Source organism: Rana temporaria, chromosome 5 (genome assembly GCF_905171775.1).
Source record: "Rana temporaria chromosome 5, aRanTem1.1, whole genome shotgun sequence".
Classification (NCBI taxonomy): Eukaryota; Metazoa; Chordata; class Amphibia; order Anura; family Ranidae; genus Rana; species Rana temporaria.
The window spans coordinates 377,942,190-377,968,729 of record NC_053493.1 but is presented as its reverse complement, the minus strand read 5'-3'; the positions used below and the strand labels follow the sequence as shown (position 1 = coordinate 377,968,729).

The 26,540-nt window shown below is 44.3% G+C and overlaps 1 protein-coding gene across 7 annotated transcripts in view; it reads left to right on the top strand.

Moving 5' to 3' along the window:
• SYBU (syntabulin) overlaps window positions 1–25,789 on the top strand; it is an 84,801-nt gene extending 59,012 nt beyond the window's left edge. For 3 of the 7 annotated variants that reach the window (XM_040354862.1, XM_040354860.1, XM_040354861.1), the window contains 4 exons: window positions 2,040–2,093; window positions 12,084–12,287; window positions 18,788–18,937; window positions 23,333–25,789. In XM_040354862.1, the coding sequence (XP_040210796.1) occupies window positions 2,040–2,093; window positions 12,084–12,287; window positions 18,788–18,937; window positions 23,333–24,422 (1,498 nt within the window). In that variant the 3' untranslated portion in view covers window positions 24,423–25,789. The remainder of the gene's footprint in view (window positions 1–2,039; window positions 2,094–12,083; window positions 12,288–18,787; window positions 18,938–23,332) is intronic. The other 4 variants (XM_040354864.1, XM_040354863.1, XM_040354865.1 and 1 more) reach the window with 3 other exon arrangements.
• Window positions 25,790–26,540: the final 751 nt, after the last annotated feature.

Here is a 26,540-nt window from a genome sequence, read left to right as displayed (position 1 = left end):
CGATCGTGTGTGGGCGCCATCGGTTATTTATCCATTGGTTACAAAAAAACAAACTTGTTTTAAATTTAACCGATGGATTCCTAACCGATAGTTAGTAGGCACAACCATCGGTTAAAAATCCACGCATGCTCAGAATCAAGTCGACGCATGCTTGGAAGCATTGAACTTCGTTTTTTTCAGCACGTCGTTGTGTTTTACGTCACAGCGTTCTAACACGATCGTTTTTTTAACCGATGGTGTGTAGGCACGACTGACCATCAGTCAGCTTCATCGGTTAACCGATGAAAACAGTCCATCAGACCATTCTCATCAGATGGACAGATCGTGTGTACAGGGCTTTAGAACATTCGACAGACACCATAAGCCTTTAATGACAGATTTGACCTTTAATTAATCCGGATTTTCGGACGAATGCATTTTTTAACAAAATAAATAAAAACGAATTTCGAGAGTAACTAAATACATTTTATTTTCTGTACGAAAACAACATTTTTAAACAAAATATTTCAGTGTGTCTAGTAAATATTTTGTTGATTCTAAATAATTTCATATTTTTTACCTTTTTAATGATGGTGATCTTCAATAGCTGGGCTTGAAATTCCAAAGGGTTAACAAGTCCCATTCAGTTGAAAAAGACAGGCTAAGAAATTGGCAACCCTGTAATAAATGTAAGGGGTCAAAGTTCTCCAATTTGACTTTATGCAAACCTTAGTCACAATACATAGAGCATAATACATGCGTTTGTTGCTCTTTATTGCCATTGAAATTTGATTTTTAAATCGGTCAATAAACAACCAACGCTATCCAGCAAACCTTGCAACAGCCTGAGATCTACATAGTGTGTTAGTCTTTTGGATGGGCCTCGTATCCATCCCTTTTTTTTTTTTTAATGTTCCTAAATTTGAGGAAAGTGGGACATAATGCATGGAGGTAGGTCCATGCTCTGAATCTGGGAACACTTGTGTTTCACTTTCAGAGGTTCGTGTTTTATGGTCTTTTTTATAAATTAAGAATATGGGCAAATAAATAAATTTGGCAACTGAGGCAGCCAAATACTGAAGATTATCATAAGAGCAGAAATTGGAGTCCTGCAGGTATTTTGTATTACCATGTCGGTTTAGAAATTAGGGCCCGGATTCACGAAGAAAAGCGCATCTTTGTGCGGGCGTAACGTATCCTATTTACGTTACGCCTCCGCAACTTTGACAGGCAAGTGCAGTATTCACAAACCAAAGTTGCGGCGGCGTAGCGTAAATAGGCCGGCGTAAGCCCGCCTAATTCAAATGTGGAAGATGTGGGCGTGTGTTATGTAAATTTATTGTGACCCCACGTAAATGACACTTTTTACGAACGGCGAATGCGCCATCCGTGAAAGTATCCCAGTGCGCATGCTCCAAATTAAGCCGCAAGAAGCCAATACTTTCGACTTGAACGTAAATTACGCACAGCCCTATTCGCGAACGACTTGCGCAAACGACGGAAAATTTGACGCTGGCCCGACGTCCATACTTAACATTGGTACACCTCATCTACGCCTCATATAGCAGGGGTAACTTTACGCCGGAAAAAGTCTAACGTAAACGGCGTATCTGTAATGCGACGGCCAGGCGTACGTTCGTGAATTGGCGTATCTAGCTGATTTACATATTTCTAGGCGTAAATCAGCGTACACGCCGTCAGCGGCCAGCGTAAATATGCAGTTAAGATACGACGGCGTAGGAGACTTACGCTGGTCGTATCTTATACAAATTCTGGCGTATCTGATTCTTTGAATCAGGCGCCAAGATACGACGCCTCAGACTCAGAGATACGACGGCGTATCTCCTACGTGAATCCGGGCCTAAGAGTACACTGGACTTAAGGTGTATTGGCAGTGTTTGGCAGGTTTATTTCTTTTTGCATTGCCAAAAGAGACTTGGTCTCATTTTGCTTAGGGTTGGGGACCGTTGTTATGAGATTTCCAAAGCTGCAGAGTGAATTACTTTTGTATGTATGAAATGTTCTCTGAAATGGCCTTTTCCTCTCTCCTGTTTTGGAAGACCGCCCTACCGCACAGAAACTCAGAAACGGGGCTCAAGGAACACAGCTGAGAGGTGACTGCATGTGTACCTCCATCATATCCATGTACATCATTGTGTGTGGACCTTGTGCTGTTCTGGTACCCATTCAAACATATGTGATCCTCTTCACTCAACTTTTTTATTTTATTTTTTATTTTGGCAGCTTGATATGTGCTCTGAGTGCAGGTCTGGGACGTAACCACATTACAAGGGGCCCCATAGCAAATGTTTAATTGGGGCCTCCTAGTGACAACGTCAGTTTGGACGATTGTGTAATTCTAGCTTCAGATATGACTAACTCAAGGACACAGCAGGAGAACTGTTAGCACAGTTGGCACACTGCTAGGTACTAGAGCTGTGGATAGATTTTACCAGAGAAGAGCAGCAGCATGGGAATTCACCTTTACCCTCATTTCTACAGCTAGCACACATTTCAAAACTGATATTGGAGTATGAAATCTTATGCCCCGTACACGATCAGAAATTCCGACAGCAAAAGTCCGATGTGAGCTTTTGAACGAAAATTCTGACCGTGTGTATGCTCCATCGGACTTTTGCTGTCGGAATTTCCGCCAACAAAAGATTGAGAGCTGGTTCTCAAATTTTCAGACAAAAAAAATTTGCCTGTAGCAATTCCGACGAGCAAAATGCCGATGCATGCTCAGAAACAATTCAACGCATGCTCGGAAGAACTGAACTTAATTTTCTCGGCTGATCCTTTTCAGCTGAAGCCAGCCCTTCTGGAATGGAGTCATCAGGCAACCTCCCTAGTGGGTTTTCCTTCCCACTGTGTGGTATACACTATGGCTATAGTTAGGCCATTGGTGCAGCTATAATACTAAACAGGGGGGGGGGGGACACAAAAGTTGGCTCCCAATCATATTACTGCTGTTAGAGACCATCACAGTAGTCGCATGATGGGACATAAAAGCCATCTTAAAGAGCTGCCAGGAGGCAACGTTAAGGGGTTAAAGAACATCTTGTAAAAGAACACACTCTCTATACTTGCCTTTACACCAGCCATTGTGTTGAAATGCTGCTGCTTTATTTCCAGGGCTTTTTTTCTCAGAGAATAGGTGCAGGAACTCTGACCTTTACCCTTTGTTTCTGCTCCCTACCCACCCCTGAGCACCGTTCCTTGGTTCCACCTCCTACCAACCTCCCAGTACCGCCCCTTTTAGAGAATACACAACCAAGTATCAATTTTGCTGCCAAGTCATTTGCACTGAATTTGGTAATGGTAACAAGACAGACAGTAAAATAGATCCCCTGCAGTGAGCAACAACAGACCCACCCCAACAACAGTAGACACCCACAGCAATGATAAACCTCATCCCAGCAAAAATAGATCCCCCCACACAACAATAGACGACCCGCTGCAAAAAAAATACCACCCAAGCAACAATAGACCCCCAGCAGCAAAAACAGATTTCCCAGCAGACTGCATCAATAGGCCCGCCAGGAGCCAGCAACAATAGAACTCTCCTTCACCAGTAGATCCCTCCCAGCAAAAATTGACCCCCCCCCCCAGAAACATAAGACCTCCCTCCTCTAGCAACAATAGACCTCCACACAAAAATAAACCTCCAGCAGCAAGCATCAATAGACTCTCCAGCACACCCCAGCAAGCCTTGCCATTACATTTATTGCTGAAGGTGCCGGAACTGTGTTCCCCCACGTTCTCGCTGAAAAAAAGCCCTGTTTATTTCTCATTGGTCACAGCAGATATTTCACCTTCAGGTGAGTTGTACCTGTTACACGCCACACATGGTGGTTCCTCCTGTCATCCTATAGTGAGGGAAAGAGACGGTGGGAGGAACCATGGTGTGTTTTGGAGGAGCAGGTATTTTTACACACTCAGAATGTAGAATACCTGCTATGGCCGGGGGAGAACCAAAGAGGCAGATTTCTACACAGTGAGGGAGATTAACTAAAACGTGTGCACTCTAACTTCTAACTTTTAGCTTTTTTCGTTAAAGTGGATATAAACCTGATTCATGAAATTTGACCTAGGCACGTATATCTGTAGTGTTTACTTATCATCCTCCTAAGTCCTGAGTATTTCTGCTGTTTCATCTCCGGAGAACTCGTTACAAGTTATCATGCTGATAACAGAAGAACCGAGCATTAGAAAGCCATGGGACTCAGGGCTTTGAAGAGGGATAAGAAAACACTACAGATATATGTGCCCAGCTTACATTTCATGAATCTGATTTACATCCATTTTTTAAAGCATCACTTTAAATCAGAAATGTAATTGTGTATTCTATAGAGTTGAGCGAACCCGAACTGTAAAGTTCGGGTTCGGTACGAACTTTGGGTTTTTCCCGAACCCGGACCCGAATAATTGGAAAAAATTTGGGTCCGGGTTCAGAGTTTGGGGAAAAAAAAAGCGCGGAGGTCCCCACAAATTCAATAACCAGACCCTTTAGGTGCCCCCCAAAGCACCTTGTCCCCATGTTGATGGGGACAAGGGTCTCATCCCCACAACCCTTGCCCGGTGGTTGTGGGGGGTATGCGGGCGGGAGGCTTATCAGAATCTGGAAGACCCCTTTAACAAAGGGGACCCCCAGATCCTGACCCCCCCCTGTGTGAAATGGTAATGGGGTACACTGTACCCCTACCATTTCACAAAGGAAATTCTTGTAAAAAAAAAACACACACCGTAAAGAGTCTGGTTATTGAATTTGCGGGGACCTCCGCGCATTTTTCTTTCTAAAAGTCTGTGTCCCATTGACTACAATGGGGTTCGGAGTTCGGGTTCCCGAGCCTGAACTTTTTTTTTAAAGTTCGGGTTCGGACCCGAACCCGAACATCCAGGTGTCCGCTCAACTCTAGTATTCTATAAAATGTAAAAGAAGACTGTATAATGTCACTCACTATCTACTAATTGCTTTATTTGATGACTAGCAGTTCTGCTGTGATACAATACTTTAATTTAGCCTTATAGATATCTATTAGGACACTTCAATTAATACATACTCCATGTTCATTTATTATGGCCAGATGGCATGGATACAGTTTGTAGTTGGAAAATTAATTTTGCATGTGATCATTTTAATTTTGGCATTCATCTTAACCAATTTAATTGGACATTTTATTTTCCTTTTGTGGTTGTTTCAGAACTCGCTGTAGATGTTTACCATATATACATACTTCCCAGTGTATCAAGAACACAATTTGGCAAACTTCAAATACTATAACATAGCCTGTCCACCATAATTAATAAGCTATGGCCTTCGCAATCCTAGCAGGTCCTAAAAATAATTGGAACGCTGAGAAGTATTAAAATATATGTTTTATGTTTGAATATTATCTCGAGAATTGTAAAGTGTCAGTAAATGTATATTTTGTCTATGTACAATAAGCTACTAATATCCCAATATCTATATTTCCTTAAGGTCTCTTGTATTAAACTGTACTTTGTTAGATAATAAAAAACTTAAGTTGAACTCAAGGCAAATGGCCCAGTGCACACGCGCGCGCACACACACATGTATATGTATATATAATCTCCATTATCTCTCACAAAAGTAAGTACATCCCTCACATTTTTGTAAATGTTTTTTTTATTATATCTCTTCATGGGACAACACTGAAGAAATGACACGTTGCTACAATGTAAGGTAGGGAGTGCACAGCTTGTATGACAGTGTAAATTTGCTGTCTCCTCAAAATGTCTAAACTGCTGGCAAAAAAAGTGAGTACACCCCTAAGTGAAAATGTCCAAATTGGGCCCAAAGTGTCAATATTTTGTGTGGCCGCCATTCATTTTCCACACTGCCTTAACCCTCTTGGGCATGGAGTTCACCAGAGCTTCACAGGTTGCCACTGGAGTCCTCTTCCACTAGATCTGTAATGTCGTCATGGAGGAGTGGATGTTAGAAGCCTTTCGCTACTCCACCTTCCGTTTGAGGATGCCTCACAGATGCTTAGGTCTGGAGACCTTCTTGGGCCAGTCCATCACCTTTACCCTCAGCTTCTTTAGAAAGGCAGTGATCGTCTTGGAGGTGTGTTTGGGGTCGTTATCATGTTGGAATACTGCCCTGCTGTCGAGTCTCTGAAGGGAGGGATCATGCTCTGCTTCAGTATGTCACAGTACATGTTGGCATTCATGGTTTCCTCAATGAACTGTAACTCCCCAGTGCCGGTAGCACTCATGCAGCCCCAGACCATGACACTCCCACCACCACTGCTTGACTGTAGGCAAGACACCCTTGTCTTTGTACTCCTCACCTGATTGCCGTCACACACACTTGACACCATCTGAACCAAATAAGTTTATCTTGGTCTTATCAGACCACAGGACATGGTTCCAGTATTCTTTGTCCTTAGTCTGCTTGTCTTCAGCAAACTTTTTGTGGGCTTTCTTGTGCATTATCTTTAGAATAGGCTTCCTTCTGGGACAGCCATGCAGACAAATTTGATGCAGTGTGCGGCATATGGTCTGAGCACTGACAGGCTGACCTCCCATCCCTTCAAACCTCTGCAGCAATGCTGGCAGCACTCATATGTCTATTTCCCAAAGACAACCTCTGGATATGACGCTGAGCATGTGTACTCCACTCCTTTCATCGACCATGGCAAGGCCTGTCCTGTTAAACCACTCTATGGTCTTGGCCACCGTGCTGCAGCTCAGTTTCAGGGTCTTCGCAATCTTCTTATAGCCTAGGCCATCTTTATGTAGAGCAACAATTTTTTTAGATCCTCAGAGTTCTTTGCCATTAACACCTGAGACCTTGTAACACTAACGAGTCACATGACACCGGGGAGGGAAAATGGCTAGTTGGGCCCAATTTGGACATATTTACTTATGGGTGTACTCACTTTTGTTGCCAGCGGTTTAAACATTAATGACTGTGTGAGTTATTTTGAGGGGACAGAAAATTTACACTGTTGTACAAGCTGTACACTCACTACTTTACATTGTAGCAAAGTGTCATTTCTTTAGTGTTGTCACATGAAAAGATATATTATAAAATATTTACAAAAATGTGAGGGGTGAACTCGCGTGTGTGTGTGTGTGTGTGTGTGTGTGTGTGTGTGTGTGTATTTCTAATTCTGACTGAGCCTTATGATTTTAATCATCCCTGCCAGGAATGCTTAACCACAGCCAGGCCCCAGACCCCTCTGGAGACTACACAGTTCATCAATTGGCTTGGTTGAGGATCTTCCCCTGGCCTGTGATTGGACAATGAGGGAGCAGCAGGTCATCACTGGGCCTTCTGCACCTGAAAGCACGTTCATAGATTCAGACTGACAAGTGCTTTACAAAGCAATAGAGCCCTGACCTGACCCAATCAAAGTCATGCCTCTACCACCACTAGTATTACACAGCAGAGGTTTAAGGAAGGCTGATATTGGTGCCGTGTCTGGTGGTACATAAGCTGGTTATATATATATATAGTGAAAATGGTGTTCGTATATCTTCCTGGGGTTCAGCGATAGAAATAATTTTCTTCCCACCATCTGCAGTTGTATTAGGTGACCATCCTCTCATGGTTATGGTAGAGCTGTACAACACTGGCTGATCTCTCTCAGGGAATGTAGCAATTGGCTGTGTTTTGTAATTTTTGCAGTTGACCACAGTTTTTTGTCCGAGATCAGACTAATGCCAGAAGTGTCTGGCTGCTTCCTCCTCCATGTCCATGCTTCACTAGTGGCCCAAAACTAAGATGGGAAGCCCCACTGAAGCACAGCAGTAAAGTGAATTGTTCAGTCTTCAAGCTGGTCATGATCTACATCTCTGAACTGCGGCCCGGGAGCCGGATGTGGCCTTTTGTCAGCCTTTATATGGCTCTGGGGGGGGTGGCTCCCTCTGATACTAGACACTATTCTGCCCACTGATACTAGGCACTCTTCCTCCCACTGATACCAACAGTGAAGCACAAGTCCTACCACTTCATACCAATGATGGGGCGCTATTTCTCCCACTGATGCCAAAGATGGGGCAATCTTTCTCCTACTGACCACAGGCACTATGTGCGTTTTTTAATAAAAAAAAATTCTCCCACTGATGACCAAGGCTTAGACTTTACTCCTACTGATGCAGGGACATTTTCTTCCCCCACTGGACACAATCTACCCCCACCACACTGGCATTTTGTTACGAAAGTTTGGAGATCCCTGATCTACACTATAGAGCTCAGGTACATGCATTCAACATTCTTTCTGTTGCAAATTTACCAGGTTTGAAGAGAGTACGGGTTCATAGGTTGACCTTCACACTGCACAATTTATTTTTATTTATTTTTTCTAAAGGAAATTGTACAGTCAGATAATGGCTTGTATGGTCAACTTTTATAGGGATTTAAACATGAGGGGGAAAAAATAATTTCCTTTTTCTCACCTAACTTATTTATATTCCTCTAGTCACTCATTACAGTATTCTGAAATTTACAGGACTTGTACTTAAACAAATCCCTGTAAAAGACCAGGCTCCATACTCCCCTTTTACAATGGCTCATGTGTTGAAACACTGATGCTTGGCTTCTCCTTGGCCACAGCAGGTCTTTACCTGAAGGGTTAAAGTAAGTTCAGGTTCTTTTTAACTAAGACTGCCATCGTTGGAGTTACTGGGCTGGATTCAGATACATTGGCGTATCTGTCCGCCCGGCGTAACGTACCTGAGATACGTTACGCCGCTCTAACTTTGGGCGCGAGTTCTTTATTCAGAAAGAACTTGCGCCCTTAGTTACGGCAAGGTGCCGTATCTGTTGCGGCGTAAGGCCACGTAATTCAAATGGGGATGTAGGGGGCGTGTTTTATTCAAATTTGTATTGACCCCGCGTTTTTCACGTTTTATTTGAACGGCGCATGCGCCGTCCGTAAAATATCCCAGTGTGCATTGCTCTAAATGACGTCGCAAGGACGTCATTGCTTTCGACGTGAACATAAATTACGTCCAGACGTATTCGCAAACAACGTAAAATTTCAAAACTCTGCGCGGGAACGACGGCCATACTTAACATTAGCTGCCCCTCATATAGCAGGGGTAACTATACGCCGGAAAAAGCCGAACGCAAACGACGTAAAAAAAATCACCGGGCGTTTGTTCGTTTCTGAATCGGCGTAAATGCTCATTTGCATAATCCTTGCGTAAAAATACGGAAGCGCCACCTAGCGGCCAGCCTGAAATTGCAGCCTAAGATCCGACGGTGTAAGACACTTACACCTGGCGGATCTTAGGGATATCTATGCGTAACTGATTCTCTGAATCAGTCGCATAGATACGACCGGCCGAACTCAGAGATACAACGGCGTATCAGGAGATACGCCGTCGTATCTCTTTCTGAATCCGGCCCACTGTATGTAGGATATTTCCTCTTTACTCACTATGAGAACTAAAGCTCATGAGAAACACCTAAAATATTTACACACATAGCTAAATATTAACAACTGTTCCTGCTTGTCCTTCCTAATGTGCCCGTATTTCATGGACACTGTCCAATAAACTGTAAAAATATTCACAGAGCAATGTTTATCTTGCCTCTGCAGTGCTATCAGTACTTTATACATGCCTAATACAAACATGAAAGGGAAGACTCATGTTCTTATGAAATGACCGTTGTGTTTGCATTCAAAGTGATATTTATTATGTAGGCTTCTCTTGAGCCAAATTTTTCACACCACACTCTACTGAATTTTGAGACTAACTGGGCATAAACCTGGGTGCAGACCAGTGCTAAATAAATGACATACCTGGATTTAAAAAGTAAATTTTACTAAAAATATACAGTACTTAACATGCTCATTTTAAGTATCTCGGACACTTTAGCCATGGCCACATAAGGTCAAATAATGGAAGGATTATCTATGATGCAAAAAGGTAGGAGTATCTAGTAATGAGTTGGCTTCACTATGGCTTTGTGGGATGGAGAAGCGGAAAGTACTGAGGGGAATTCTTGCAACTGAAGTATTTGAGAGATATAATAAGCAGATACGTGATCATATTCACTGGTTCCATTAGTTTGGTGGGCTAGACCTTTTAAAGAATACCTGATAAATCAAGTAGGATAATCTCTGAACATAAGCATTATCATACATTATCATTTTCTTATTTAATTTGCTTTTAGATTTACCTTCAACTGTGTAGTGCAATGGCCTTTTAGGTTTGACCTCATATTTATAGTATATGGTTTTGGTCAATCTAAAGGGGAAATTGTATAAGAACATTGTATACTGTATGGCCAGCCATAGTCTCCTTGGGGTGTATGCTTATCTGTTCAGCTTGTCTATTGATTGCTCAGTATTCCCTATACATAGGGAAACTCCATACTGTATGTCCATTGTGACTAATTCTCTTGGCTGTAAGCCTAGCCCTGCCCCATCTACCTCTTCTGCGTTAAAGCTTATCTCTAGGCAGATATAAAAGTAACACATTAATGCAGCTCTGTAATCAATAGTACATTTTTTAACTGCATGCAGTGTACGTATCTGAATTTTACCTGCTTGCAGTCCCTGTGCTGCAGTGTAATGCCTCGTACACATGACCAGTTTTCCCGTTGGGAAAACTGCCATGACAGCTTTTGGTCGGGCAAGCTGTCCATGTGTATGCTCCATGGCAGTTTTCCCGGCAGGAAAAATTAGAACATATGTTTTTTTTTTTTTTCCTGCCACGATTCCTGGCGGTCTTTTTCCCAGCAGTTTTCCTATGGGAAACACTGCGGTGGAGCATACACATGGCCGGGTTGCCCAGCCAAATCTCTCATGCCAGTTTTCCTGCCAGAATAACCGGCCATGTGTAGGAGGGGAAAAAGCTGCTGAGCCGGTTCTCTGCTTTCCCCTCGGGTTTCCCGCCGGTAAAAAGTCCCCTGGGAAATCCGTACGCGTGTACGGGCATAAGAGGAAGAACCAGTCAGGTGCTGAAAAGAAGCATGTTGATATTAAGGGAAAGCCAAGCAAAGAAATAAATTCCTCAATGTGCTTATCCTTTCACTGTCCATTGATAGGCTGGGTGGGGTCCAGGATGACCTGGGCTCAGATAAAGTGAGGATGAATGATGGCGGACATCAGGCTGAAGACCTCTAGCTGCAGAAAAAAGTACTTGGGTGGTATGCTCTACATTGCAGGCAAATATTTCAGAAAACATTGGTTTTTGTTATTACCTTTTTTTAAAGGGCTATTAATTATTATTTTTTTTGCTGGCGTTCTGCTTTAACTATTTGCCTCTCACTATAAAGGGGGTGGCTTAACCTAATAATGGGCAATGCAGAAGGTAGAAGGGCTAAGCTCTCAACCATTAAAAACAACTCTTCTATTATGTCATTGGGTGTTCAGCATCCTATATAGTAAGTGTGTGTGTTTTTTTTTTTTTTTATGGTTTTAAAAGGTAACTTCACTTTCTCAGGGGGGAAAATGGCAAATAAAAATGGCATATACAATTGTAATCTGAAGTCATATTGGATTTAAAGGGTATTACAAATTGCATTTCCTTTTCAATCTGAAGCTCTGTAATTTTCTGTAAAATGCAATATGGCTACCTGGAGGTGTTCTGTGCACAGAATGCCCCCCAGAAACGTAATTTCCTGCTTGTGTGATTGGCTCACTGATTTTCTCAGAAGTCTGCACTAAGATACAAGCCAGATATCTGGCACCCCCTGCAACAAAATAAAACATTTTGGTGATATACTCCTAGTAGGAAATGCTATCTAAAAGGATGCAGACCATGACATTTTCCTCATTCGAGCCTTGCAAGTGCAGTGGCTGATTTGATATTTTTGAAGCCACTCCCATTAGACTCGCTCTGTATATGGACACAGACAAACACACATGGATGGTAGGAATTTGCAACAAGGTTTGGTAATCCTTGTAATGTACATAGATCACCCAGAGGGGAATGTTTTTTTCTCAACAAAAGTGAAGTTACTTTTTAAATATGCCATCAGTCTTGAATTATGTGGATATTCTAAAACTAAAGATGCTTTCCTCTCCCTAGATGTCTCCAAAGTCCATCTCTAAAATGATTGTGTGAGCTGGAATCTGAAGCCCCAGTGTTCATTTTCAAATATTTGTGTATTTCAGCCGAGTGTCCCATGGGCGAGGTCACAACAGTTCATCTGGAAAGCCTGCACAGAGTCCGCCTGCCACTCGAGAGAAGGATCTGTTTGCAGTGCTCTGTAGGAATCAGTTGAGTCCAATTAATGTTCATGATGCATATGGGATCTCCTCTCCTAGTAGCAGTAACTCTGGGTCCTTCAAGGGCAGCGACACCAGCCCTACACTCAGGTGTTGTACTCCATTCTGTACCTTCACCAGCTCATCTTTAATCTTTATATCTTCATAAGGCCATGTAGCTCATTTCTTTATGCATTCATTTATTCTAAAGGGAAGGGATTGGGACGAGCACTTCGTCCGGGCTTGCTTTTGATTGGCTTATGCTACCCATACATGTGAAGACTTTTCACTGAGCTAGAGAAATCGATACATTCCCCCCAGAGGCGTATCTAGTGAAAATAGCGCCTATGGCAAGCACTGAAACTGCGCCCCTGTCGAAACATTTGAAACCCTTCTTTCAGATAACCTTAACAAAAAGAAAACAGCTAACAAAACTAGTTATATTTATCATCCCTTGTGATACCTTGGGTAGTGACATATCCTCTTTATGGAGAAATCTGGGGTTGAACCCCTGATCCCTGCTCTGCCCTCCACGGCCAGGTAAATGCAGAACCAATACTGGAAGTGATGAAATCTTTATCACTGAAGGCCTCAGTTTTCACAGAGGAGAGGGAGAAACTGATGTTCCTCCTTCTTCTTTGTGCGCTGCCAACCCGACCAGATGAAATGGGAGAGCCTTGGAGAACAGGGGAGGGCTGTGGCTGAACGTAGCAGGGATAGCACTGCCATTGTCCATTAGCAAAGGTGCTGAAAAGGAGATCCTGCCTATGCTCGGGAGGAGGGAAGAAGAGATCCTCAGACCCTGGTAAGTGCCTTGCTGCCCAGCCACTCAACAGCGCCCCCTTCATATGGCGCACATGGCACTTGCCATGGCTGCCATACCCTAGATACGCCACTGATTCCTCCATCTGCTCTAAACAATGTGGATGCATGATTGTCCCGCTGCTGGTTGTTGTGTTCTGGTAGCTGGCACCCACTGCTGTCAAATTACTTGAACCATTACTGCAGCTGATTACGTTTTTTTTTCACCTGTTTCCTTCAATTTCTCAATCGACTGGTGTTGGTGGGACAACCCATGGTTCATGTTTTGACAGATTCACTGGAATTGGCCAAAATGCCAGCTGTGTACATCCATCTTTGTTTTCAGGGTCCCTCAAGGGGAGTACTGGCCAGCTAATAATAATTTAGGGCTCTTTCACACGGAGCGGATCCGTATTGATCCGCTCCGTTAGCCCGTTTGGCTCAGCGGGGATTCCTCCGTTAATCCCCGCTGAGCTGTCGGCGGACAGGGCGGTCCCCGCACACTGTGCAGAGACCACCCTGTCTTTCCTCCGCTCTCCCCTATGGGGAATCGGATGAATACGGACCGTGTCCCTGTATTCATCCGATCCGTTCCGCCAGATGGAAGAAAAATAGGGTTTTCTTCCGTCTGAAAAAGCGGAACTTTGCGGACGTTAGCGGATGCATCATCCGCTAACGTCTGCAATCCCATAGGGATACATTACAAGTCCGTAAACGGACTTGTAATAAACGGTCCGTTCGTCCGCCCGTGTGAAAGGGCCCTAATACTTTCAATGTTTTAGGACATCCATGGTTGGCAGCACAGAAGCGCTTCAACTATGATGGTTGAAACCAGTCCCCAACTTGGGGGCTCAGCTTCAGATAAGCGCTTCGATGTAGTAAGCGCTCTGAGAGTGTTTCTGTCCCACAAAGCAAACAATCATTATTGCAGAGAAGAGAAACCGCTGTGGCACCACAAAGGAAAATATACTATGGGTAGGGTGGTGACTGCAGTCAAATTACAACTGAAGTCACAGATATGCAGTCATGTAGGTCTTGTACAGACCACTTTTCATTTTCCTAGTTTTGCCTCCCTTTAAGGCCTTCGAACAGACGAGGGGACAGTCCGCTGAAAACGGTCCGCCAGGCCGTTTTCAGCGGACATGTCCCCTCGGAGATTTCTGTCTGATTGTACACACCATCAGACAAAAATCCCCGCGTACACGATACGCGGGGACGTGGTTGCGCTGTCGCCGCGACGATGACGCGGCTACGTGCGCGGCCCTGGAAGTTCAAAGCTTCCACGCATGCGTCGAATCACTTCGACGCATTCGAGTGATGGCGGCCGATCGGACATGTATGGTGAGTCTGTGTAGACGACCGAACATGTCCGACGGACAGGCTTCCAGCGGACATGTTTCTTAGCATGCTAAGAAACATTTGTCCGCTCGAAAACGGTCGGCTGGACAAATGTCCACTGGAAACCTGTCCGGTCGGCCGTACACACGACCGAACATGTCTGCTGAAACTGGTCAGCGGACCAGTTTCAGCAGACATGTTCGGTCGTCTGTACGAGGCCTTATAGTTCTGCAGGGTGTCTAAATTGACTATGCAGTTCAACAGGCACCAGGATTAGACTAGGTGCTTCCTGGCATCTTCACTTGGTAACAGAGCTGGTATGAAGAATCCCCTCTCTTCACCTGCTATACAAGTCTGTGTGAGGATGCTTGTGCCAAGGGGTGTGGCTGCTACTTGGCTCTGCCAGCACAGAACACTGAGGTGGAATTACAGGAAGCAGCATTTTCACTAAGACAAATTGTAGGGTATTTCCAAGCAAAAATCTTTCAAAAATTACATGTAGAGGGGATTAGGACTATAAAAAAGTTAAAAAAAAAAATTACTTAAATTGGGCTTCAGTTGGCTTGTGGCAGCCACAGCATGGGTTTCCTGTTTCTTTATTGGTCTAATCCGCATGGTAACTCCCTGACTATTATGGGAAAACAGATGGAACATACCCTTAATACTCTAAATAAATAAGAAACAACAGACAACTTGTTGGATGATAAAGGCCGCGAGTGTTTATTATTGGTTTCAAAGGTAAATAGTTAAATAAATAAATAATTTAAATATTTACATAAATAAATAACCTTAAAATAAGCCTTAAAGCTAACCTAGCCACTACGGCCCAGGCTGCCAATAAAAAATTACCCAGCTTACGTAAAGACCATGGCACCAGCTGATACACATATTTAATATTATAACACATACTCATGTAACATAAATAAAAGCTAGTCCCCCTTTGATAAACAAAGGTGACCCTACCACATATAACAAACACTGCGACAAAGTTATATGAGAGAAAAAAGGGGGGGGGGGGTGGGGAAAAAACACCACAGCTCCTAAGTCTTCTGAGGCGAATGAGCCTGAGCTGGACGGAACCCTGTTTAAATAGCCCAGAACCAGGATGGTTCTGGCCAGTTCAAACCGGATTTTCCCGGGCTTTCTACCCCAGCTGCAGAGGTCATCTGTCGGGCAATGAGCCCGCCAAAATTCCCCTGCAGTAAGAGGTCAACTGCAGGGCAAAAGAGCCCGCCAATTCTCCTGAGGGAAAACTGCTCCCTCAGGGAAATTGGACCCATAAGGATCCATCGTTTTCCCATGAGGAAAAGGGAGGGAAAAAGCTGCCTTCCCCCTTTTCCTATCATTCTAATTAAAGTGACCTATTGGGTAAGGTTCCTTCACAGTTAGACATTTACAATTTGCCCCTACCATGGCTGGTTACTGAGGGGACAGCTGGAAATGACCCATAAGATATTGTTGCCCAAACCAATTGTCTTCTCATGTTAATCATTTCTTCACATTACAAATCAAAGCCATCATTTTCATTGTTTACATTCACTTTAGCTCTGTTATTCAGTGCTCAAGAAGCTACTAGGCTTAAAGTATTTCCAAACTATACTACAGTAGGTGAACCCGATTTTGTGTCAATCTCGCTCTCTTTCTCGGCGAGATTGAGCACCTACGAGCCCCATCGCGGGAGCCAGCGCCGAGCTGGCTTGCCGCGATGGAGACAGAGCCGTCATAGAAGCGACGGGAGATCTGACTTGGATTCCCGCCAATTCTACACGTGTGCGGCGTTTGTTATGAATCCTGAGGGGGAAGTCCCCGCCGGATTTTAAATAAAAATCCGGCATGGGTTCCCCCTCAGGAGCATACCGGGCCCTTAGGTCTGTTATGGGTTGTAAGGAGAGCCCCCCCTACGCCGAAAAAAACGGCGTAGGGGGTCCCCCTACAATCCATACCAGACCCGTATCCAAAGCACGCTACCCGGCCAGCCAGGAAGGGAGTGGGGACGAGCGAGCGCCCCCCCCCCTCCTGAGCCGTACCAGGCTGCATGCCCTCAACATGGGGGGGTTGGGTGCTCTGGGGCAGGGGGGCGCACTGGCGGCCCCCCCACCTCAGAGCACCCTGTCCCCATGTTGATGAGGACAGGGCCCCTTCCCGACAACCCTGGCCGTTGGTTGTCGGGGTATGCGGGCGGGAGGCTTATCGGAATCTGGGAGCCCCCTTTAATAAGGGGGCCCCCAGATACCGGCCCCCCACCCTAAGTGAATGAGTATGGGGTACATCGTACCCCTACCCATTCACCTGCAAGAAAAGTGGTAAAAACACAAATAAACCACACAGTGTATTAAAATATTTTATTAGTCTGCTCCGGAGGCCGCCCCCTGTCTTCTTTATTAGCTCTTTTACCAGGGGGGGCTTCTTCTTTGACGTCTTCGGGTGGGTGGGGGCCGCCATCTGGTTCTCTTCCACCGCCGGGGGGGGGTGGCTTTTAAAAAAGCCCCCACCCCCCCGGCGGGTTTCCTCCGGCGTCTTCGGCGGGGCTCTTCTTCTTCCGCTATCCCGACGGGTCTTCTCCGCTATCCGGGGGGTCTTCTCAACTCTCCGGGGTTCTCCTTCTGTCTTCGCCGCTCTCCGTTGTTGACTCGTCGCACCCCGGTTCTTCGTCTCGCAGTCCGGTCCCTTCTTCCGTGCTGTACGTCTTCTTCTCCTTCCGTGCTGTGATGAGTTCTTCTTCCGCGCTGTGACGTCATGTTCTTCACGTCTCTCCTTCTCCCGATGTTGACACGTCGCCTTTCCTCTCTGCAATGACGGGTGCGCGGGTGCATCGGACCTATATAGGGTATACCCACGTGGGTAGGTATCACATGGGTAGGTACAGAGCATGATGGGACTGTGAGGCCTATATAGGTCCGATGCAAGGTGCGCATCCGTCATTTCAGCGAGAAGGACCGGCGTGTCAACATCGGGAGAAGAAGAGAAGTGAAGAACATGACGTCACAGCACGGAAGAAGAACTCATCACAGCACGGAAGGAGAAGACGTACAGCACGGAAGAAGGGACCGGACTGCGAGACGAAGAACCGGGGTGCGACGAGTCAACAGCGGAGAGCGGCGAATATAGAAGGAGACCCCCCGGATAGCGGAGAAGACCCGTCGGGATAGCGGAAGAAGAAGAGCCCCGCCGAAGACGCCGGAGGAAACCCGCCGGGGGGGTGGGGGCTTTTTTAAAAGCCACCCCCCCCCCGGCGGTGGAAGAGAACCAGACGGCGGCCCCCACCCACCCGAAGACGTCAAAGAAGAAGCCCCCCCTGGTAAAAGAGCTAATAAAGAAGACAGGGGGCGGCCTCCGGAGCAGACTAATAAAATATTTTAATACACTGTGTGGTTTATTTGTGTTTTTACCACTTTTCTTGCAGGTGAATGGGTAGGGGTACGATGTACCCCATACTCATTCACTTAGGGTGGGGGGCCGGTATCTGGGGGCCCCCTTATTAAAGGGGGCTCCCAGATTCCGATAAGCCTCCCGCCCGCATACCCCGACAACCAACGGCCAGGGTTGTCGGGAAGGGGCCCTGTCCTCATCAACATGGGGACAGGGTGCTCTGAGGTGGGGGGGCTGCCAGTGCGCCCCCCTGCCCCAGAGCACCCAACCCCCCCATGTTGAGGGCATGCAGCCTGGTACGGCTCAGGAGGGGGGGGGGCGCTCGCTCGTCCCCACTCCCTTCCTGGCTGGCCGGGTAGCGTGCTTTGGATACGGGTCTGGTATGGCTTGTAGGGGGACCCCCTACGCCGTTTTTTCGGCGTAGGGGGGGCTCTCCTTACAACCCATAACAGACCTAAGGGCCCGGTATGCTCCTGAGGGGGGACCCATGCCGGATTTTTATTTAAAATACGGCAGGGACTTCCCCCTCAGGATTCATAACAAACGGCGCACACATGTAGAATTGGCGGGAATCCAAGTCGGATCTCCCGTCGCTTCTATGACGCGCTTGCTGGGATGTGCTGTCACTATTCCAGTGAGTGCGAGGTGTCGGCGAGATCTCGGCACCATGTCGCCGAGTATCAGCGCGACGCTGTCGTGCTAAAAGCACAATATCACAAACACCTACTGTATTTTTTTTTTTTAAAACCTTTCACCTCAAAGGTCAGAAGTAATAGTGTAAGGTATATAAGGGGCCCTGTGGCATTACGTTACACCCCTGAGTTACCCAACAATATTGCGTAAGTAACACCCAGCAAAAACAGACACAACAGAAGTGTGTCCCATGATGCTAGTCATTATATATAGATGACCTTTTAAGAAGTTTCTTAGGTAATCTCCTTAAAGGAGCGATGTTTCTAGTCTGTAGATAACAAGATTTGGAGGGGAAAGCCAATTTGGATGGGGGAGCTGATTTAGTCAATCATTTAAAGGAGTAAACTTTGTTGGTGTCATAATACAGAGAGAAGAGCGGCGAATCAAAGACCTTGTTTTCTTGTCTACAGGCGAACCATGAGATATACATCTTGTGGAGATAATCACGGCATCAAACCACCCTCTCCTGAACAGTATTTGACTCCGCTACAGCAGAAAGAAGTCTCAATACGTCACCTGAAGGCAAAACTGAAGGAATCCCAGAACTCGCTGCAAGAAAGGTACGATGTCTTTTCTGTGTGTGTGTGTGTGTATAATATATATATATATATATATATATATAGTTTGTGTGTGTGTAGCGCCTGGTTACTTTTTATAACCGGTACTATCTAAATTTGGAGGGGAATCGGAGAGTTAGGTGACTCTGACCATTGTTAATTAGTCCAAATTGGTTCTCTGTTTCAGTTTGACTGTGCTGTGGGCTTATTCTGTCAAGCTGGGGTGTTTTTCCGGTGCGGTAGGTGGCAGCAGTGGGGTCAAGGTTTTTTAGTGCCTCTTTTCAGCAGCCAATCGTGGGGGCTTGGGCCTCGCTGGGCATGCTGGGAGGGGGTACATATGAGGCAGACAGCATTTTAGCGGGTCTTCTTCCTGTGTGGAACCCACCTTTTAGGGTGGCCACACCACAGCGCTCGGTGTTATGGCCGATCTGGCCAGAGCGGGCGTGCTAAGCGGTGTTCCTGGTTTCGGGCCTAAGTTGGTCCGGAACATTCGAGCAGGACGGGGACTCAGTAGTCGACTGGGTTCCCACTTTGAAGATCCCAAGCAAGTGTAGCTGTTCGGTGGGGAGTCCATCTGAGGGGCGCCAATGAGAGGCTGGCGGCCCAATAGGATTCTGACAAACCATCGGGGATCGAGGTGACCGGACACTGAAGGATCTACTCCTCTTTCAGTCGGTACCTGTGGTGACATTAAAACGAGGATTCGGGTGTAACTCTACCTAAGAGGGTTATCCTCGCATTTGAAATTAAAAAGGTCTGTGGCAGAGACCATTGAAACAATTCCATTTCTCCAGGTCTGTGGCAGAGACCATCGAAACATACAATCTCGTCAGGTCCTCCACCCCCGAAACCGACATGCTTTTGATGTGAAAATCCTGAGATTTTAGCTGCCCTGCCTCTGCACTGCCTCCTGGCGTAATGGCCATCTGTAAGCCTGGGGGCCCCATAATCTTCTATTGCCCGGGGGCCCCATGAGTTGTCAGTCCACCCCTGTTTGCAGCTTTGCCAGAAAATGGACGTGAAAGTTCAATTGCTCAGATAGTCATAGAGGCTATCTCATTCCTCCTAGATGGAGGATATCCAGCAACATCTTTTCATCCCCAGCCTGAATGTTTCTGGCCCACCACTTTCATTTGATTTCATCTCTTTCAATCATGGAGACTTACACTTTTAAATGTTGGCATTAAATAGGCAGTCTGTAGAAAAATATAGTCTAGTTGATATTCCAATCGCACACTTTCCTGGAGAGAGACGGCTCATAGATGATAAATGGGTGCTGAAGCGATTACCAGCTGGGCACTGGAACAATCAACCACATGAACATATTCGCCAGCACACCATGGATCGTATATGACGTCCAAAAGTTTTAATGCAAAGAAAGCATCACAAGAAATACAACGTTTCGAGGCCACCCAGGACCTCTTCGTCAGGCAAGTGATAAAATAAGTCAGTGCAACACCATTAAATATATAAAAACAATCAAATCATCCCCCCCCCCTCCCTCCTCTCCATGACGTCATACAGCGCCAGCACTCAGCCAAGACAAAAACGAGTGTGTCAAATAACTCACCTAGGGGATATCCATAATGTCCATACTAGCAAATGCTACACCACCTGTCCGTGTAAATAACGTGATAGCGGTTAAGGCATAATTCGCATTACAGCGCTGTAATACACCATATTTAATGGTGTTGCAGTGACTTATTTTATCACTTGCCTGACGAAGAGGTCCCGTGTGGCCTCGAAACGTTGTATTTCTTGTGATGCTTTCTTTGCATTTAAAACTTTTGGATGTCCTATACGATCCAAAATATAGTCTGTCTATGAATGCCCATGCTTCCAGACAAATCCTATCACCTAAGGCATTTTGACATTTGAGAAATTCCTCCCAAGAAGCAACCCACTGTTTGCTTCAGGGCTGAGAGCTTGGGAGGAAGATATTGAGGCAGAGGTGTGCTCTGATGTTTTCAGCAATCTGTGTACAGAGAAAGGGGGTGGGGTCGGTCAGGGCTCCGTCTTTAAATGGACACACGGAGCTGTGACTTGGGTGACCCCATAGCAAGCTGCTTGCTGTGGGGGCACTCGACAGGAGGGAGGGGCCAAGAGCACCGACAAGGGACCCAAGAAGAGGAGGGTCCAGGCTGCTCTCTGCAAATCCACTGCAACAAGGTAAGTATGATGTTTATTTCTATAGGGGGGAAAAAAACAAGACTTTGCAATCACTTTAAGTCCTATTTTTTTTTTTAGGTCAATATGTGGATTGTAATGGAATGCATTGCTGAAATGAATGGGCTATGTCCACGGCATCACCATAATCCAAAAACCTAGGGAGTCATTTACTAAAGCTGGAGAGTGCAAACTCTGGTGCAGCTCTGCATGGAAACCAATCGGCTTTCAGGTTTTATTGTCAAAGTTTAATTGAACAAACTAAAATTAGAAGCTGATTGGCTATCGTGCACAGCTGCACTGGATTTTGAGTTCACCAGCTTTAGTAAATATCCCCCATAGTGTTTTCTGGTTGAATTCTTCAACTTTGTCACAAACTAGAAAATATAAATCCAATATAATTAATGGTGTACTTTTTTTATTATGATCATTCAAGCTACAACCCCTCTAAATGACTCCTGCTTATTGATCCAGGGCTTCAAACTTGAGAATTGGCCATTCAACCAAATCCTTCATCTATATTCTACCTTAATTGCTTCCTTCTCTGTGTTGCAACATTTGTTGCCTTATTGTGTGTGAGCTTTCTTGGATGTCTGTGTGCAATCTTCTGACTTAGATTAGGCAACAATTAAAAGGCCTAGAATATGTTAAACTGCACTTTTCTACTATTCTGATGTATAGCCTCAACTAAGGGAGTTGCATGCCCTTAATGGGCTACCAGATTGGCAATGTTGTTCTATATTTAAAGGGTAAGTTCATATTTGGAAACATTTTAGTGTCCACGCGTTTTTAGGATGTAACATGGTACCAGTGCTCCCTCCCCCCCCATGACCGCAATACAGGGAGAAGTTTCCTGTACTAGCTGTCACTGTTTGAAAGCAGCATGGCCATGTGGGACTCCGTGGGCCAGATTCAGATACCTGAGCGTATCTGTCCGGCCTGCGCAACGTATCTCCGATACGTTACACCGCTCTAACTTTGGGCGCAAGTTCTTTATTCAGAAAGAACTTGCGCCCTTAGTTACGGCTGCGTAACGTATGTGTTGCGGCGTAAGGCCGCATAATTCAAATGGGGATGTTGGGGGCGTGTATTATTCAAATCTAACTTGACCCCGCGTTTTTGACGTATTATTTGAACGGCGCATGTGCCGTCCGTAAAATATCCCAGTGTGCATTGCTCTAAATGACACCGCTTTCGACGTGAATGTAAATTACATCCAGCCGTATTCGCGAACGACTTACGCAAACGATGTAAAATTTCAAAACTCGGCGCGGGAACAACGGCCATACTTAACATTAGCTACCCCTCATATAGCAGGGGTAACTATACGCCGGAAAAAGCCAAACGCAAACGACGTAAAAAAAAAAAGCGCCGGGCGGTCATTCGTTTCTGAATCTGCGTAAATCCTCATTTGCGTATTCCTCGCATAAAAATACGAAAGCGCCACCTAGCGGCCAGCCTGGAATTGCAGCCTAAGATCCGACGGTGTAAGACACTTACACCTGTCGGATCTTAGGGATATCTATGCGTAAATGATTCTCTGAATCAGACGCATAAATACGACCGGCGGCACTCAGACATACGACGGCGTATCAGGAGATATGCCGTCGTATCTCTTTCTGAATCCGGCCCATTGTGTCTAAATGGACTACAACCCCCAACATCCTTGTCAGCTTGTAGTTCTCAATGAACTATCATGGCACTGTGGTAGTTCATGGAGCCTTCCTGTCAAGGAGTATCGGCTTGCCCGTACGGCATGCACGGGCAAGCAGATACACTGACCGTGTGCAGGAGGTCTACTGATCACTGATGCAATGCTTTCCAGGCTCCTGCAACAAAACATAATGAATGCACTTTTTTTTTTTTTTTTTTTTTACCTGCAAATAAATGTGCATTTTTTTTTTTTTATGTGAACTTATCCTTTAATGCCTAACCATAGTCATATCTGTGAATTTCATATATCTGTGATTTTAGTATAGATGTATTTTTTATTTATTTTTATGTATGCCGTGCCTTTTCTTATTTATTGTGTACTCAAAATGGCCCTCACTCTTGTTCACCTTTACTGGAACTGAAATTGCAATTTGAGGTTCCATCTGCTGGTGTAGTCTGGTATTGCCCCTGCTCCAGTCTTATGAGTGTCTTAATGTATTGAATCAGGAAAACTAGACCTTGGCCAATCCAAGGGTCTTTGTAATTTGTAGTATAATAAACATTATTTTGACATTACAGGGAAGCGGAAATAGAAGACCTGAAATCTCAGCTGGCTCGTATGAGGGAAGACTGGATTGAAGAGGAATGCCATCGTGTTGAGGCGCAGCTCGCCCTGAAAGAAGCTCGAAAGGAGATCAAACAGCTAAAGCAGTTCATTGAAACTATGAAAAACAGTTTGGCTGAGAAAGACAAAGGAATTCAGAAATACTTCATAGACATAAATATTCAAAACAGGAAATTGGAGACCCTTTTGCGTACTATGGAGTTGGCTCAAGATGAAGAATTTCGAGATGAACCGTGTTTGGATTCTTTTTGTAACTCTCCAGGAGCTTCTCTGACTGAAAGTGCAATTTATGATAAGATGTCAGAAGGACTTCTAATGGAGGACCAAGCAACTGAGGAGATGGCAGACTGTGATCTCCTTTTGAATGATGATCTGGCAAACCGAGATGACCTTTATGATGAGGTCTTGATGGAAACCAGAAGTGATCTTGGTAGCTTGGCAAATCTGAATTCTACCAAATTGCAATCCACAGCATGTTTTGATAAAGAAATTGAGACAATTCATTCCAAGTGGGCCCAGGGTTCACAAAGAATGGAACAGGCAATCCAAACTGATGTTGTTCCTTACAGCCTTGACCTTGAAAAGTTCATCCTCAAGATGTATAAGGCCCATAATGACCATCCTATTAATACATCATCTTCCATTATGTGTGGTCTCCATGCCAAGTGTTCTGGCTCCACAAATCTCATTGACTTGACCCCTGATGATCCAAACGTTGCTATCCTTTTATCCCCTGACTCTCTGGGTAAGGATACTCTTTCAGTCTCAAACCGTGCCATGAAAGAACTTGATTTTGGAGGACCTTTGCCAGAGTTGCCAAGCAGAGATATGCAACACATGTGCGTAGCTAAAAGACACTGGAGTGACCATTTTTTGACCGACCTATTTGTGGTCGCTGTGCCCATTATTCCTACAATTCTATGGGCATTAAGTGCACAAAGAGGATATCCAGACCCTGTGTATAACATTGGCACTATGATGCGCGGCTGTTGTTTGATGGCTTTGCATACCCTTAGGAAAACATCCTACAGTCCTTATATTTAAACCCAACTTTTTTTCTTTCTAGAATTTCAATCCTCTAGAATGTTAATAGGACCCTGTCCTTTCCTATATGCTTAAAGGGGAATCTGTATATTACCTTCTAATTGGTTTTAATCTTCTCTTGTAATCTAATCAACCCATGTGGTTCCTAGGATATGGATATAATCCCAGCACTTTGTCAATTGAGTGTAGCTCTTGATCACTTTGTTTGCTTCCTGGGCATCATGCAATTAACACAAAGTCTAAAACAAAATTGAGCAAATACAACTCGCATTGACTTCATGCTGGAATTAAATTACTAACAAAGGATACCAGTTTTAACTATGGTAGCAGTAAGGATGAGAAATTTGATGTTTTACAACCACTATCAATAATGATTGTTTAAAGTGATTGTTCAGAATTAATTCCCCATGGATTGACACCTTTCCCTTGGCTTTTTTTTTTTTTTGTAGCTTGCTGGATTACTGCTAGATTATGAAGTTTATGGAAATTTGTTATTTCCCCTTTAATGCATTTTGCTTGCATAGAGCACTTATCAAATTGAATAAATTCAATTTGTCATATTTGTACCTATTTTTATTTTTTGCACTTTATCACTTCTCACTTTCAGCTTCTTTTACAGAAGCAAAATTAATTGAAAATAATAAATTTGATGGCTTTTCTTCTCACCTAACAAATATTGCACTAAATGTACTAAAGAACAAAAGTTTTTGAATGTTATAAATGCACTTCTAAATTCTACAATTCTTTATATTGCAGCCTTGCTGCTTAAATTGAGGTTTATTAGCTATGCTTAATGTGTGATTTTTTCCTTTTTTTTTTACCCCTTCCTGTCCTGCACTGGGAACATTCACTGATCTCTAAGCACTCTTCTTTAAAGGGATTGTCCACCCAGCTGTTAGATTTAAGTGGTCGTCGTACTGATGACTTTTGGCATTTCGGTTTATGGATATATGGTGGTATGTTGAATCCCCCACTGTCTGCTTGTTTCTACGGGGCTCCAGTGCCAAGATTTTTGTTTTGCCAACCTGACACTGCCATGAGGGCCTCTGACTCTTGCTACTGAATTTTTTTGTTTAATTATTATTATTTTTTTACCATCCACAATGCAGCTGAATAAGTCATGCCTTTTTTTTTTTTATGATGTCACAAGGACTGCTTGCTCCTCAAGTCGACAAGAGATAAAATTAGGAAACGGGGCATTAAACCTATTTTCTATCCCATGGCTGGAAAAATAGTGTGTGTGTGATTGGTCTTTCAATATTATTATTATTATTATTTTTTTTTTTATCCTGCCGATTGTTGTCCCTTTTAACTGATTTTCTTTACTGGTTTGTGACTGTTTGGTTTTTATTTTTGGTGTGTGTGTGTGTGTGTGTGTGTGTGTGTGTGTGTGTTTTTTTGTTTTTTTTTTGGCCGATACAACCAGTCAAAAACTCTAAGAAGTGCTGGAAATTGCACTAAATAATACTTGTCAAGGGACAACTTGAAACCGTTTCAAGAGACAACTCAGATCTGTAGCTGGATGGAGACTCTCTTGAATGTAATCTACTTTGTTGTTGTATTTGTATACAATGTTGAAGTTTCCATAACGTCCTGAATATTCCTAGCACAGTTGCCTCATTTCATAGAGCCCCACATTCTGCTGTAGGTATGCTTGGCTATCTGTGAAGTAAATATTGTTACCTATGGTAATGTAATGTTCTATTAGTACCTGCATTGTGTCAGAGCATGTTCGTACCCAGAGATGTGCCTGTATATCCAAGAGGTTATTGCAAAGTGTTTACAGTGTAACGTAGCATGGTGAGATGTATTTATAAACCTTAATGTGTACAGTAAATATATATAAAAAGATCAGTTTCCTTATTTATTATGTACCTTTGTGTTGCTTTATGCAAACACATGTTGATTGTCCAATGTCTGTATGTACAGATTCAATAAACTGACCTTATCTACTTATTGTGGTTTACGTGGCTTTTTCACTCTCCTGGATGGAGTTGTCACAATTTTTTAACTTCTATTCTATTTATGTAAAGTAGCTACTCTCAGCAATTAAGCAGTCTAGTAAAAAAAATGGCAATATCTGCACATTAACTCTTTAATTGATGGCAAAACTAGGCA